Here is a 16,074-nt window from a genome sequence, read left to right as displayed (position 1 = left end):
CATGGGGTCACAAAAAGTTGGACATGACTGAGTGACTGAACTAAACTGAACTGATCACATAAAAGAATAAACAGTACATAAAAAATTTGAAAATAAAAGTAGAAAACTGTAAATAAAAATAATTTAAAAGCATTATGGAATCATACTAAAAACACCTTTTTCCTGAATTAGAAGATAGATTTTCCATAAGCTCTACATTTATCTTTAAAACATCCTTTCCTATATATTTTATGACTGAAGTGCCTACTCCCCAACCGGGGTGAAAAGCCCCTTCACTCCAGGAGATCAGTTTTGATAAGAAGAACTAGCTGAATAAGAAGATAATTACAATTTCAACATATGATTTATGAATACAAAAACTACCTTTATGCAACACTAGTCAAACAGGAAGTCAGGGTAAATCCAACTGTGCCCAAATCACACATTAAAGAATACCAATCCAAAGAAAAGACTAAGTTGTAAACTTAATACAGACTCAGGAGTCAAGAGCATAGACTCTACACAGCACCCTCTTCTTGGGTGGAAGCTCAGAAGTGGGTCTGGTTTAAATTTTCTTTCATTACAGTATTGAAATTCTTAATAAGTTTGAGAATTTGAGTTTTGTTAAGTGAAATCCAGTGGGACAATGGAACATATGTCAAGAGCTTAGTCTCAGATCAGTGTGGTCTTTCCTATCACTTACTCCCATTCGCATTCTCTGGCTTCCTACTTCCAAGTCTCTGCCTAGCAATTGCTGCCATCTTGGTCCACTACAGGCACCCCTCCCTGGGTCCTCAAACATGGGTCCCAGGCACCTGTGAAGGTGTGTACTAGCCCCAAGGCATCCCTGTTGCTTGAAGGAGCACCACATTAAACACCAAATAAAAAGCACATGACAGGTCAAAAGAAACCACAGAAGAAAAGAAGAAACTTTCCCCCACTTTTTGAATTGGGCCGGGGGCAGTGGGGGGGGGCGGGGAAGGGGGTTGGGGAGTGGTGTCCTGCATTTTCATTTTGCCCTGGGCCCCTCAAATTATGTCACCAGCCCTGAGGTCCTGTAGCAGTGGTGGGCTCCAGCTGGGCAACTCTTGGTAAGACACTTGGTTCCTCAAAAGTTAGTTTCCAAATCTGTAAAACAAGAATAATAGTTCCTATCTCTTTAGATTTGACTATTTTAGAGATAATACACGTAAAGCGTTTGTCCCAGCACTGGACCCCTTATAAAGCTCAATACCACCAAGTGTTACCTATTAATAATGTTATTTAATTCCGACTCACTCCTTGGTTCTCTGCATGCACATTATACTTCAAAACAGCCATTTTCACAAGCAGCAGCAACTGTACATCCTCGTTTTGCTTATATGTTCTCTATATAAATTTAAACCTTTCAGTGTGCAGAAAAATATGGCCATGCCTATACCGTGAGGATAGGAAAAAAGGTGAATCTAACAAAGGTGCTTGTCAAAAGCGCAGAAATCTTCACAGAAGCTAGGTAAAAATTCGGGGCAAAACTGGTCGCTCAAGTGATCCTTTCATAAAGGTTTTCATTCCCATTGAGACAAGAAAAACAAGGTCCTTACAAAGCTGGAACCATTCTGCAAAGGAATATAAGAAAATCAGCATCTTGAAAAACTTCTGAAGAAGGCAATAACTTGCAGAACACCCTCTCAGCCACCACCTGCCTGGTTTCCATAGGAACACGCAAGTCCGGTACCGCGCACTGTACGCAGGAAGTTGTTCTTCGTCACTTCCGCTCCTCCCCTCAAAGTCAGTATACCTTTTACTTACGCGTCTGCTTGAGCAGACGGCAGATGCATTTTGGGCCACTGAGGCCGCCGTTGGGGGCGTGAGGACGCATTCGCGTTCCGGCAGCTACAGTTCACGTGCGGCAGCGGCGGATCTTCTGCTAAGAGCTACCATGGCCGAGCCGGGGACTTTGAACCTCAATAATGAGGTGAGCACGGAGGTCTGGAAACGTGTGGGGCTGATCTTTAGGGGCCTCAGGACGGCTTTTCTGCGTCTTTTGGAAGGGTCTGGGACGAGGCGGGAAGTGCGCCTGATGGCTCAGACGGATTTTCCGGAACTCAGAACTGACAGCCGTAACTCCCCACCCCTACTCTTCCACCTCCTGGTTTCTAGGTGGCTGAAATGTCTTTGGCTGTCGGTTGTCTTGAATTTTTTTCCATGGACCTTGGGAAGATCATTTAATTTATTCAGTAACCGTCTGTAAAAGGAAGCTCATGGTAGTACTTTTCCTTGAGGGATTGAGAGCGGTGGCTTTTCCTAGGAAATTGCTCGTCTTGAATGAGACCGTATCATTTATAAGGATGAATGCTTCCTCAGTACCTCATTTCTTCTTTCAGCTTTTGTTCCATTTCTCTGCTACCATTTGCAGCGAAGTTTTAATACTTGCTGCCCCCAAGTTTTCATCTCAACTCTCTTAAATCCAGTCTTATCAGACATTTGCCCTCATCACCTCCACCCTTACGGGTTAATTTCACTAGCTTACCGTTTCTGTCATTATCTCCTTTCTGGTTTCTGGTTCTATTCAAGAAATTCAAAAGTCATCGAAGAATTGAAGTAGGCTGCTGGAAAGCGGGGGTCAGTTGAGAACTTTACAGCTCCAGCAAAGGAAGTTCTTCGTATTTATTCAGTGGTTATGTGTCTGCTCTTTAGACATACTTTCTGTTTTTAACCAACCTGTATTCAGGTAGGAAAGGGTAATCAGCATCCATCAATGATACAGAATACTCACAGGAAAAAAAAAAAAAAGATACTTAGTGCAGAGAAGTTTCCTAAGAAAGCAAAATGAAATGAGTGATATTTGGTCTTGATCTTTAAGGATCTTACACAAGATTGCATTTAGTGATTCAGTGAAGGGGAAAGAAGGCATTCTAGCCAGAGGGACACATAGGCGAAGAAAGAATGTTTTTGGTGTTAAAAGAAAAAAAAGGTAATATAAATATGGCAATGGTTGAGAATTATGTTTTTATATAAAGCATATTAAATTCTCTAAAAGTATCGGGGAGTGGGGGAAGTGGAAGTGGGAAACACCTTGAGTTATACAGGAGTAAAGAACACTCTACTCATGAGAACTTGTGAGATGAAGTAGGAAATAAAGCTAGTGTATTACTGTCTTCAGTTCAGTCTTTCAGTCGTGTCAGACTGCAACCCCATGGACTGAAGCATGCTAGGCTTCCCTGTCCATCACCAACTCCTGGAGTTGACTCAAATTCATGTCCATTGAGTCGGTGATGCCATCCAACCCTATCATCCTCTGTCCTCATCTTCTCCTCCCGCTTTCAGTCTTTGCCAGCATCAGGGTCTTTTCAGATTAGTCAGTTCTTCACATTAGGTGGCCTAAGCATTTGGAGTTTCAGCATAGCATCAGTCCTTCCAATGAATATTCAGGACTGGTTTCCTTTAGGACGGACTGGTTGGACCTTGAAGTCCAAGGGACTCTCAAGAGTCTTCTCTAGCACCACAGTTCAAAAGCATCAATTCTTCAGTGATCAGCTGTCTTTATAGTCCAACTCTCACATCCATACATGACCACTGGAAAAAGCATAGGTTTGACTGGATGGACCTTTGTTGGCAAAGTAATATCTCTGCTTTTTAATATGCTATCTAGCTTGGTCATAACTTTTCTTCCAGGGAGTAAGCGTCTTAATTTCATGGCTGCAGTAACCATCTGCAGTGATTTTGGAGCCCCCCAAAATAAAGGCAGCCACTGTTGCCATTGTTTCCCCATTTATTTGTCATGAAGTGATGAGACCAGATGCCATGATTTTAGTTTTCTGAATGTTGAGAACTTTTTCTCTCTGCTCTTTCACTTTCATCAAAAGGCTCTTTACTTCTTCTTCACTTTCTGCACAAGGGTGGTGTCATCTACATATCCGAGGTTGTTGATATTTCTCTTGGCAATCTTGATTCCAGGTTGTGCTTCACCCTGCCCAGCGTTTCTCACAATGTGCTCTCCGCATATAAGTTAAATAAGCAGGGTGACAATTTACAGCCTTGACATACCCCTTTCCTTATTTGGAACCAGTTTGTTGTTTCATGTCCGGTTCTAACTATTGCTTCCTGACCTCCAGATTTCTCAGGAGGCAGATCATGTGGTCCAGTATTCCCCTCTCTTGAAGAATTTTCCACAGTTTCTTGTGATCCACACAGTCAAAGGCTTTGGTGTAGTTAATAAAGCAGAAGTAGATGTTTTTCTGGAACTCTCTTGCTTTTTCTATGATCCAGCATATGTTGTCAATTTGATCTCTGTTTCCTCTCCCTAAATCCAGCTTGAACATCTGGAAGTTCACGATTCATGTACTGTTGAAGCCTGGCTTGGAGAATTTTAAGCATTACTTTGCTAGCATGTGGGATGAGTGCAATTGTGCAGTAGTTTGAGCATTGCCTTTCTTTGAGATTGGAATGAAAACTGACCTTTTCCAGTCCTGTGGCCACAGCTGAGTTTTCTAAATTTTCTGCCCTATTGAGTGCAGCACTTTCACAGCTTCATCTTTTAGGATTTGAAATAGCTCAACTGGAATTCTATCACTTCCACTAGCTTTGTTTGTAGTGAGGCTTCCTAAGGCCCACGTTACTGTCTTACTGCCAGGTTAATAAGTCTGGATTTCACTTGACAGTAGATAATGGGGTATATTGAAGAGAACTCTTGAAGGTATTTGGTTTTTATTAATAACCATATGTTAAGCTCGTGCTAATTACAGAAAGTATTTGGTGGTCTTTTTTCCTGTTAGGTTACAGGTGAGGTATAAAAGCCCGTAATGTGAGTGATGTCCTTGGAAATTCACTGCAAATACTAGTGCATTTCCTGTTCGATTTTGAAAGTACTCTGAAGAGTGGTGACAGTCATTCACTCTACTCTTCGCTTAAAGGTTCTTTCTTTTTCCTTTTAGCTACTTTCCAGCCCTCTTCAGAACAGTTAAAATTTGACCTTTAGGATGTCATCACCAATTCATCTCGGTATGAGCTAGGTGTCCATTCTTTATGCAACCAGGATGCTTTCTATGCTGAAAACATTTGTTTACCTGTTCCTCTTTTTTTGTGTGTGGGTCTATCACCTGCGCCATGTGTGGTATATGAATGTTTGCTGGGTGATTGAATGAACTAATCAAATTAGTAAGTTTATACATCCCATACTAAAATAAATCTTATATGTTATAATATGAAAGTAGGGGAAAAAAGACAAAGTGGTGATGGTGGAAGAAAAGTGTTATAATTTAAAATTAATAGGAGAATGACCTCAAAGGGAAAAACATATTGCTTACATAAAGATTCAAAAACCCAGGGGGAAGAAATGAGACAACCAGTTAGAAGAAAAATACAGTAGATATGACAGATAAATGGGTAATGTCATTACTATAAAATAGCTTAATGGAAACAAAGAGAAATAATCTCATAGGAAATTGGTTAAATGAACTAACTTCTTTAAGGAAGAAATATATATATGAAAAAGAGTTCAAATTCACTGTTTTCTTTCATGTCTTTCCATTACTTTTTCCCCCTTTTAAAAAAATTTGTTTATTTTGAATTGGAGGAGAATTGCTTTTCAGTGTTGTATTGGTTTCTGCCATACAACAACTCGAATCAGCCCCCTCCTTCTTGAGCCTCCCTCCCACCCCCATCCCACCCCTCTAGGTCTTCCTTCATCCTCACTATCCAAATCCAAGCTCTGTCTCCCAGCAGAACTACTGTCATTGCCTCCCAACTACTTGACCCATCTTCTAATCTCATCTCGGTAGTACAGATGGAGTGGGATCTTAAAAACATGCATAATCATGTGTTTTCTTGCTTAAAACTGATGTGGTGGTTTCCTGTTGCTTTTGGTCAAGACCAATCTAAAGAAGGCCAATCTCTCCACTATTACACCACACCCCTCAGCTGCCTCAGGCACTGTACTTAAGCCACACTGGCTTTCTTCCCTGTCAGTCACAGACCTACCATGTGCATAGATGGTATTCCTTTTATCTGTAGCTCCTTTTCCTCTCAGTACATTCTATACTTCTTCTTTGTTGCTTTATCAGGGAAATGGTTCTTGACTTCCATTTGCTCCTTTTGTGAGCTTTTGTAGCATTATTTACTTCATTTTAGCATTTGTAAGAATTGCTTAATATGAGGGGCATGTGAACATGAGAGATTTCTTATGCCCTCAACCTGACTAAATTTTTGCTCATCATCATATCCTCAGTGCCTGTGTGTTGACTGAGTAACTTGAGACAGTTTTTTTGATCCTTGACAACTGAATAATTAGCTCTTCTATAACTGGGATTCAGGAAGATTTCAGGGATCATATAACTGCCTGAAATTATGTGCAGTTTGTTGTGCTTATGCCTGTCTCTGGGGGGCAGAGGTTTTGTCATATTTGCAAAAATTTGTAAATTTCTGGTATTATCTTTGAAATATTGATACTCATATCTGTGGTTAATTTGATTGGAATCCTTTTTCAATAATTTTTAGTTATAGTCTTTTCTTTTAAAAACTTGTATGGCCAGCTAATTTACAGTATATTTAATTTCAGAATGTCTTTTGTGAAAATAAAAGCCTGACTGCAGACACAACTATTATATTATGCAAACTTTCAATGTGTTCAGCCCTAATTCTTTTTTTTTTCCCCAGTTGTTTTCCACGGCTGACAGCTGACAGTTACAGAACACTTCCTGACTCTAGGTTCTTAAAATACATGTAGTCTTCTGAAAGAATATAAGCTCCTACCTTTACTTTTTAAAAAAATAAAATAATCACTTTTTACTTAATCTTATGATTATTTGTTGCATATGTTATCTTCAAAAGTACTCATGTGGACTTTGAAAAGAGAATATTTAACTGATTTATTATAGTAGCTTCCCTAATCTTTAACATAGTTCCTTGTGTATGGGTAATAATAAATACTATATACTTAATGGGCAGATAAAAGTATGAATAGCTCAACTTGAATCACTTAATGCTTAAATGAGGGGGAGAAATCTGCTAAGTGTAAACTTTTTTTTCCCTTTCCATTAGAACCAGAAAAGGGATGTATAATTGAAAACAATAGTGCCAAGGCATTTACTGGGTAAAGAATTTGTGAATCTAGAGCTGGATTTTCTCCAGCCATTTGTTTCTTTAGGCTGCAATGATATATAAAAATGAGAATTAGAAGGTGAAACATTCTGATATGGTAAAGTACTTTAATTCCACAGGAGGACCAAGGGGCTTCTATATGAAACTGACATTATTTTATTCTTGATAGCAGATTATCAAGGAGTCTATTAAAAAATTGCTTTCCATGTCCTTTAAGATAGTAGAAACTAAAATGCCAGAGAACAAGCTGATTTGCAAAGGCTTATTGTCAAAAACTGATTTTGTATATGTTTTTAAAGTTGCAAAGCTCCAGTTTCATAATTAAATATGTGATAACTTTTTAAATAATTTTTAACTGAAATCCTAAACTAGGTTCGGTATAAGAGAATCATTTTGTGTTCTGTTCTTTAACAGTTCTAGGAAATTATGCTAGGTGGCAGCATATACTCAATCATGATTAAGTTGTAGACAATCACCAAGCACTCCAGAATTTTTAAATTTTTGCTCGTCAGAAATAAAAGATATAATTCAGTAATAAGATATCATCCAATTGGTCAGATTAGAAGTCCTCTGTATAAAGCTGTAGTTAATGTTATTAACTATGAAATAGTTCAAATGTATGGAAAAATGATACAAAAAATATCCTTGTAATCTACTTCCTATATTTAGCAAATATATCAGTATGTTGCCATATCATAGTGCTTGATTCCACCTACCTTCCTTTGAGCATTGGAAGTAAACATTACTCATTCTGTGTGTTTTCTCATATGTATTTTATAGTTTTTGTAACATATACTCATATTCATAACCAGTGTATAGTATTACACTTTACATGTGTGATATCATACTGTATAAACGCAGTTATCATACTATGTATTATTCTAAAAGTTACTTTTTCACCTAACAGTATTTTCAGAGTTTATCCATAATACATATAGATCCATGCATTGATCTAAAATTGTACATTGCTTATGCTTTGTTTATGTCCGATATTTTCTCTCTTATGCAACATTTTGTAAGAGTGCCACATTGAGTAGCCTTTTTCTAAAGCTGGAGGTATGTCTTCTGGACAGATTCCTGGCAGTGGGCTTTAGTTAGATATTGTCAGTTTCCGCCAGAAGGAGTATACCAATTTGCATTCTCACCAGCAATGCATGAGTGCCTTCTCAAAGTCTCACGAGCAGAATGTTATATTCTTTTGTATTTGCTAGTCTGACAGGTGAAAAATGAAAATGAAAGTCAATGAGTCGTGTCTGACTCTTTGCAACGCTGTGGACTATACAATCCGTGGAATTCTCCAGGTCAGAATACTGGAATGGGTAGCCTTTCCCTTCTCCAGGGGATCTTCCCAACCCAGGGATCAAACCCAGGTCTCCCACATTGCTGGTGAATTCTTTACCAGCTGAGCCATAAGGGAAGCCCAAGAATACTGGAGTGGGTAGCCTATCCCTTCTCCAGCAGATCTTCCTGACCCAGGAATTGAACCAGGGTCTCCTGCATTGCAGGTGGATTCTTCACCAACTGAGCTATCAGGGAAGCCCTAAGTAATGAGTAAACAGAAGTTTAATATGTCTTACAAAACACAGGACTACTCAGATTTTTCTTGGCACTGCAAGCTTCTCCATAGCAGCTGGATCTTTGAATAATTGTTTTCTAATAACCATGTGTTTGTGTTATAAATTAATTCATATATTATGTAAACAAATTAAGCAATGTACTATTTTAGATCAACACAAGACATCTGTATGTATTATGGATAAACTCTGAAAATACTGTTAGGTGAAAAAGTAACTTTTAGAATGATACCTGTTATGATACTGCATTTATACAGTATGATATGTGGGCTTCCCTGGTGGCTCAGACAGTTAAGCATCTGCCTGCAATGAGGGAGACCTGGGTTTGATCCCTGGGTCAGGAAGATCCCCTTGAGAAGGAAATGGCAACCAACTCCAGTACTCTTGCCTGGAAAATCCCATGGATGGAGGAGCCTGGTAGGTTACAGCCCATGGGGTCGCAAAGAGTCAGAACACGACTGAGTGACTTCACTAATTCACATATGTAGCAAAGTTACTACATTACCAAAAGAGGTTGGCTAATTGACTGACTAGCAGATAGCCAACTAGGCATAATTTCAAAGTACCATTTACATTTACCACAGCAAGGGTTTTAGTTGCATGATTCAGTGTTGGGCTGTGATAAGATCTGTCCCCATAATTGAGTTATTCCCATCCAAATTGGAGTTCCCAAGGCTCTGAGCTGGGGAACCTTTCTCTGGAATCTTCTTGATTCAGATACTGCCAGCTTTTGCTCTTTGTGGTTCCCTTTCCCGTGTTTATATTGAGTCTTGCCCATATGTTCACTTGGTCTTTTTCCGAGCAAGTATATTAGCTTTTCATTTAATTATCATAATTTTTCTACTATCTACATAAGAGTTGATCCAGGTTTACATTACTGTGTTCAGGTTTCACCAGGTTAACTGAGGGCATCTCTATGCCCAGGTTCTAGGTGATACCTCACTTTGAGTGCGTGTGTTTTGTGTGGCTGTGGATGTTTATGTGTCTTAACTCTTCTTCTTGTGCTCTTGCAGTTACTGAATGCATTCTTTTGCAGCTTAGAAGCACTCAGTGTGGGCTTACCAGTCTTGGTAATGATGAACTACAGAGTTTTGTCCTTCAGTTTTTGACTTCACACTCTTTTACTTCTTTTTCATTGTGTCTCTTTCCTGTCAGCACATTTCATTATTATTCCTGTTTTGTTCTTTCTCACTTTATTTCTCTTTCCTTCTTTTCCTCCCAAACAGTGCTATACTCTTTTCACATTTGTAACAATCACAGTTATGTTTGCTTTTGGTTAAAGAATTCACCAAAGTGTGTTGCCCTTAAGCAGTGCATTGGCCTTCTGACAGTACTGGGTGTCTAAGGACTGTTTGTTGATGTCTGGGATATCTGTCAACCAGCTTCATAATTCCTGGGTGACAAATGAATTGGCAGCCTTTTAAATTCTAAGTAAAGGGCTACTGGTAGCTGTTTGTCAGTTGTGCAAAAATAAATTTAAATGCTTGGAGAAAGCTAAGTGTTTGAGACAAATAGTATGAGGAAAATAAAAGTAGTAATTCCATTTTTATATGAAGTGAATATATGTATTTTTTTAGTATACTAAACTTACCAAATAACTGAAAAATTTAATAGGCTAAAAAAGCATTTTTTGGCATCGGCATGAAACTAAGCACATGAAGCATTCCCTTTGCTTTTCAGAATTCCCTTATGCAGTAATGACAAACATAGTGCTTCTTAAATTGGAGTTTTAAAATTGGAGTCTAGCTTTCCCATGATTGGAATGTAACTGAGGACCGGTTCTGCTTCCTGCAGTTTATTAGTTAAGTTTGGTTAACAGCAGTTAGCAAATGGATAATCTTCTCCTGCACCTGCAGGATACAGCAGTTGGAAACATTTGTTAATATATTTTAATGCATAATTTATCACTTGCTATTCATTTTATGAATGACCTGACTTTCAGAAATGGATCATAATCCACTATTAGGCTGCTTATGAAATGTAGCAGTTCATTTTGCACTTAAACCTCATCTCAGTGGCTTTTTGTTTATGCAAGTATTTTTTTTTTTTCCTAAATAGATCTAACTTTGAAACAAATTCTAAAGAGGTTAATGTAGACAGTGGAAATCTGATTATATTCTGTTAAAATATTACTGTTTAGAAACAGTGAATGATCACTGGAGCACTGCTCCTTTTCTGTTCATTTACTTAACAAATATTTATTGAACACGTGTTGTGTCATCTGCTATGCTCACTGTTAAGATACAATGTTGAATAAAACCAGATATTTTACTTTCATGGAATTTATAGCCTTGTGGGAGAAAGACACATTAAACATTATCAGATTAAAAGTAAAATATTAAAATAAGGGTCAAGATAATTCTATAAATACTTTTTGACCCTCTGAGGGAGGCCAGGAGACACTTTACTGAGAAATGACAATTAGGCCAAATCAGATAAGATGTTAACAAGCTAACATGAGGAGAAAGAGTACTCCTAACAGAGAAGACAGCAGATGTAAAGATTGGTGGTAGTTGTAAGCATGGTGAGAATGGACTAAAAGATGGCGCTTGTGGCCATCCTAAGAACAGTTGAAACCACTGAACTGAAGAGAGATAAGTAAAGGTGTTACATCAGATCTAAGTGTTAAAAAATGTATTCTGATTGAGTTGTGGATAACTGATTGGAGAAGGACAAAAATGGATATTGAGAAACTAGTTGGCAGTAACTCAGCCGAGAGAGCCAAGAGAGTTAAGATAGAAGGAAAAATGGTACAATTTGGGAGATAATTAGGAAATAAAATTATTAGGACTTAGTAATAGATTCATTGTGAGGGATTTAGAAAAGAAAGTTAGGTTTATAATTGAAAAAATTGTTCTATTCCCTTAAATATGAAAGACCAAAAAAGAGATCCAGTTGGGAGTGAATAGCATGGGTTCAGTGTGAGTTGGAGATGTTTTTAAGCATACTTGAAATGTTAAGTAGGCAGTTACACATTTAGGTCTGGAGCTAAAGTGGAGATCTCAGCTAATTGTAGAAATTTTTGAGTCATCTTTCTTAGGTGGCAAATTAAAACTGTATATACACATAAGATCACTTAGGGCTAAAAAATATATCTTGAAAGGAAGAGCTGGCCTAATCAGTTCAAGACTGATTAGATGTGGATGTGTCTCCAAAGAAGACGAAGATGAAGTGGCAGAGAGGAAGAAGGAAAACCAAAATAAGTATTCTGGTATACAAGCCAAAGAGGAGTATTTTAAGAAGAAGAAAGTATTCATCAATATCAAATGCTGCTGAAATTCAAGCAAAATAAGTCTGAAAAATTCCTGTTGGCTTCGGGGACTTTTAGAAGTCATTGGTGTCTTTGTGACAGCATTTAGTAGACTGGTGGAAAGGGAAATTAAACTGGAATTGTGTGGTATGCATATAGGGAGTGATCTGTTTGAACATCTCTAAAAAACCTGACTCTGGGGCAGTTGAAGAGAGACGATGCTTCCTGTAAACTTTGTAGTGAGGTTGTTTTGTTTCTGTTTTTGATGAAAATGACTCAAACATGATCAAAAATCAGTGTGGACAAAGGGTGGGGACGGATGTGGGGGATGAATTGGAAAATTGGAATTGACATAGATAAACTACCATGTGTAAAATAGATAGCTCGTGGAAACCTGTTGTGTAGCACAGGGAGCTCAGCTCAGTGCTCTGTGGTGACCCAGATGGGTGGAATGGGGGGAGGGAGCTCCAAAAGGAAAGGGAAATATATATATACACATGTAACTGTGTCACTTTGTTGTACACCACTAACACATCATTGGAAAGCAACTGTACCCCAATTTTTTAAAAATGAGTGAGAAACATCCATTTAAGAGATTGACAATGCTAGAGTAAATGCATAGTTTGCAGTAAGCATTCTAGGAAGGCAGAAAAGGATGAGATCCAAAATACAGTTAGAAGATTAACCTCAGAAAAGTTTAGTAATATTTCTTATATTGTAACTTTATTAAGTGCTTCCCAGGTGGGTCAGTGGTAAAGAATCTGCCTGTCAGTGCAGAAGCCACAGGAGCCACGGGCTTAATCCCTGGGTTGGAAATTGAAGGAGGAAATGACAACCCACTCCAGTATTATTGTTTGGAAAATCCCATGAACAGAGGAGCCTGGCGGGCTTATAGCCTTTGGGTCACAAAGAGTTGGATATGATTGAGCATGCACATAACTTTATTAATAGAGGGGATGGGTGATGCAAGTAAATTTACATTCATGATAGTAGAAAGATGATGGTTCCCATCTGATGTTTATTTTCTTCATGAAATTGAGAAGGAGAGGAAGAGAAAGGTTAGATGTTTTAGGAAAGCAGGCACAGATTTAGAATAATGATTGTAAAGTGAATTGACCAAAGTATGTATTTATGTATGATAAGAAGAGTAAGGACTCATTCGAGGTTAATTATGATAGATATCTAGTAGATAGAATATCTCAAATGTTTCATGGCTCTTGGGGTACTGTGATAAAGAACTCAGAATATTGTTTTTATCAAGGATTCATTAACCAGAAGGATGAGTATAATATATTGGCAAGTGTTGGTTATGTACCTAAACTAGATAAGAGAAGGAAAATTGAAAAGGACTAATCATTTGAGGAAAAGTAATAGGGTCAGTGAACTGGTGGTTCCAGTGAAATCGTTACACCTTTGTGGTGGCTGGGGTTGAACATGCAAGCTGAAAGCAGTTTTGATCTCAGTGTATAGAATTTAAATTGATGGTTTTAGAAATGGAATAATCATGAACAATGACAGGGACTACAGTGTGACCATGAAAGTGGGTGGCTGTGATGGAACAGATTAAGCCATTAGAAAGAGGAAATCAAGGAATGAGGGTATAATATTGGGTAGATTATTCAAGTGGACATCTGCATCACCCAGAATAATGGCAAAACTTATGGTGGAGAGAAATTGTGGGTTGGTCACCCATATTGTCAATGAATAAGGGGATGAATGATATTAATGAAGGGTAAAAAAGTAACAGCTAAATACAAGAGCCTTGTAAAAACAGAATGATGTTGCTACTGTTATTTTGGCAAGAAGAATTTGAGAACTGTACATGCCAGACCCTCTTGCTTGCAAGGCACAGAAAACATTGTGTAAATATTGCAAGGGCCCGGCCCTTTGGGAGGTTATAGAAAAAGACCGCTTTGTGAGCAATTAGTGACAGTGCCATGGTAGGCGCTTCCTACAGGTATAGTGGGAACTCCAGGGAGAGGATGACTCTCCTACTGAAGAAGTCATTAAAGATTTCACAGGAATGATTTATCCAAACTGAATTTCATGTAGTTCTTAAAGTGGAGAATGGGATGAAGGACATTACAGGAGGAATTATATATGTATGCCTCTTAACAATGATGGAGAAAACAGGAACTCAGAATGGTAGCATCCCGTTGCACTAATAACATGTAGTTGTTTATCGTTAGAATATTTCTTTCTCTTGGCCAACAGTTTTTTGGTTTTTTTTTTTGATTCTTAGAGCTCAGCATTGTTCTCTAATGGGGTAATTTAAAGTGTCTGTGTGTGCCTGCATGGTGTCTGCCCTTGTGTTTTTCAAGTTATGCTTAAAATGATTTGTTAAATATAAATGAAAGGGATGTGCTAAAAATAAGTAAAATAAAATCACTTTCATGCATTTGCTTTTGTTAATACAAATGCTCATTCAGTAAATTAAATTCCTACAGTTTATAGGTGAAGCTTTGTTTTAAACCACAAGGATTTAGAGATAACTATGATGGTCTGTGATCTCAGTGAGTTCACAGTTTATTGTGTGCCAAACCCAACAAGATATAAGTGTAATTTAAAACACTAGCCACTGGGAATGCTGTGTTTTGTTTTGTGTTTTAAATCATAAGATGTTTCTCGTAAGTCCTCATACACTTGTTTAGAATGTTGATTTATTTCTTATTCCTTCACTGTTACGGAAGAAGTTAGATTTCATCAAGCTATAAATATAGTTAAACGAAACTCTGCCAAAATGGCAGGCATATTCTGTATTATTAGTATTCCCTATAATAAGGTATATTCCCTCTTGAATTAAGACTCTGTCTAATTTTGGCTTTATTCCTTGAAGGTTGTGAAGATGAGAAAAGAAGTGAAGAGAATCCGAGTTTTGGTTATCCGAAAACTTGTCAGGAGTGTTGGCAGACTGAAGTCAAAAAAGTTAGTCATTTAACATTATGGTCCTGTGACTAACAAAATGTCGAAAGTTGTTTTTGTTCAGTATTTACAAAATCTGAGGGTGGGGCCTAGAGGAGTAATTAAATTTCTTACTCTTAGAGCACTTTGTTTTATATATGGATAGATCTTGAGTGAGATAAAATGTGCTGTGTCAGCATGTGCTTACATAGTTCAGACCATATTCACTTAAGATATATGATAAATTCTGTTTTCAAAACTCTTCTTTTGGCTTTGTCAAACTGAAAAGTCTTTGAAGTTATTTATATAGTTTATGTTATTAGAAGTTATTCTTTTAAGATGTTTTTCATATAGGTTAGCAAATCAAGTGATACTCTGAATCAATTATGAAGATTTTATATTACTGTATTCCTTGAATTGCTGATTAATTTGAAATCTTTAGTACCTTTTGGAAGTACATGTCAAAACATTATGTTCCATATAATTTTTTTGAAAAAATAATGTTTTTTATTTTTGGTATCACTAGTATGAGAACAAAAGTATGTTATTTATACTTCTTATGCTTTAAAGTATGGATACTTACAAAGTCTTCAAACATGTTTTGTTTCTGTTTAATTTCTTATTTTTGTGTGTGTGTTTCATAAGGTAGCTCTCCTCTGATACAATTATATATTTAATTTCTTTAGGTATTTATTTAATTCCAAAAACCAAATTTTCATTTAATTATATCCAAGCTTATCGCTTACATGAAATGCTATGTGCTGTTAATTGACTGGAAAGTGTTATTTGGCTTTCCTATTAAGGAATTAGAAGACAAGCTATCAGTGATAATAGTCATTAATATAATGCCAAAATCTTGGGTTTGTTGATGGAGTTGGAGTATGTGTTGGATGGGGGAAAGGGCAGTGCAGGATGACAGAATGCTTGTTATTTAGAGATTATTAAGCTTTTCCAAAAGAAATGGAGAGACTTTTTATTATGATACTAGTCTAAAATAAATGCTTTTTTCCAGCTACATATTATAATGTGTCTTTTGCAGGGGTACCGAAGATGCACTGTTGAAAAACCAAAGACGAGCACAACGATTGCTCGAAGAAATTCGTGCCATGAAGGTAAGAACTTACGTGGAGTTGTGTATATGTGTGTTTCCATGTCTCCTGTCAGCTGCATTTTGTGTATGTGTGTTCGGTGTTATTTATTGAATATAACTGAGTTGGCTAAGGCTTGTTTGTGTGGATCTGTTTGGTGAAGAATGTGGCACTACATTTAGAAAATTAGATTTGTTTGCATTAT

The 16,074-nt window shown here is 37.5% G+C and overlaps 1 protein-coding gene across 1 annotated transcript in view; it reads left to right on the top strand.

Moving 5' to 3' along the window:
• Positions 1–1,667: 1,667 nt before the first annotated feature.
• Positions 1,668–16,074, top strand: part of SRFBP1 (serum response factor binding protein 1) — a 61,499-nt gene continuing 47,092 nt past the window's right edge. Inside the window, exons 1-3 of the mRNA XM_055549795.1 lie at positions 1,668–1,933; positions 14,717–14,805; positions 15,821–15,893. Coding sequence (XP_055405770.1) covers positions 1,898–1,933; positions 14,717–14,805; positions 15,821–15,893 — 198 coding nt within the window. The 5' untranslated portion in view covers positions 1,668–1,897. The remainder of the gene's footprint in view (positions 1,934–14,716; positions 14,806–15,820; positions 15,894–16,074) is intronic.

The sequence above is a fragment of the Bubalus kerabau genome, chromosome 1 (genome assembly GCF_029407905.1).
Source record: "Bubalus kerabau isolate K-KA32 ecotype Philippines breed swamp buffalo chromosome 1, PCC_UOA_SB_1v2, whole genome shotgun sequence".
Taxonomy (NCBI): Eukaryota; Metazoa; Chordata; class Mammalia; order Artiodactyla; family Bovidae; genus Bubalus; species Bubalus kerabau.
The sequence above is the reverse complement of the archived record's forward strand: the minus strand, read 5'-3'. Positions and strand labels throughout refer to the sequence as shown.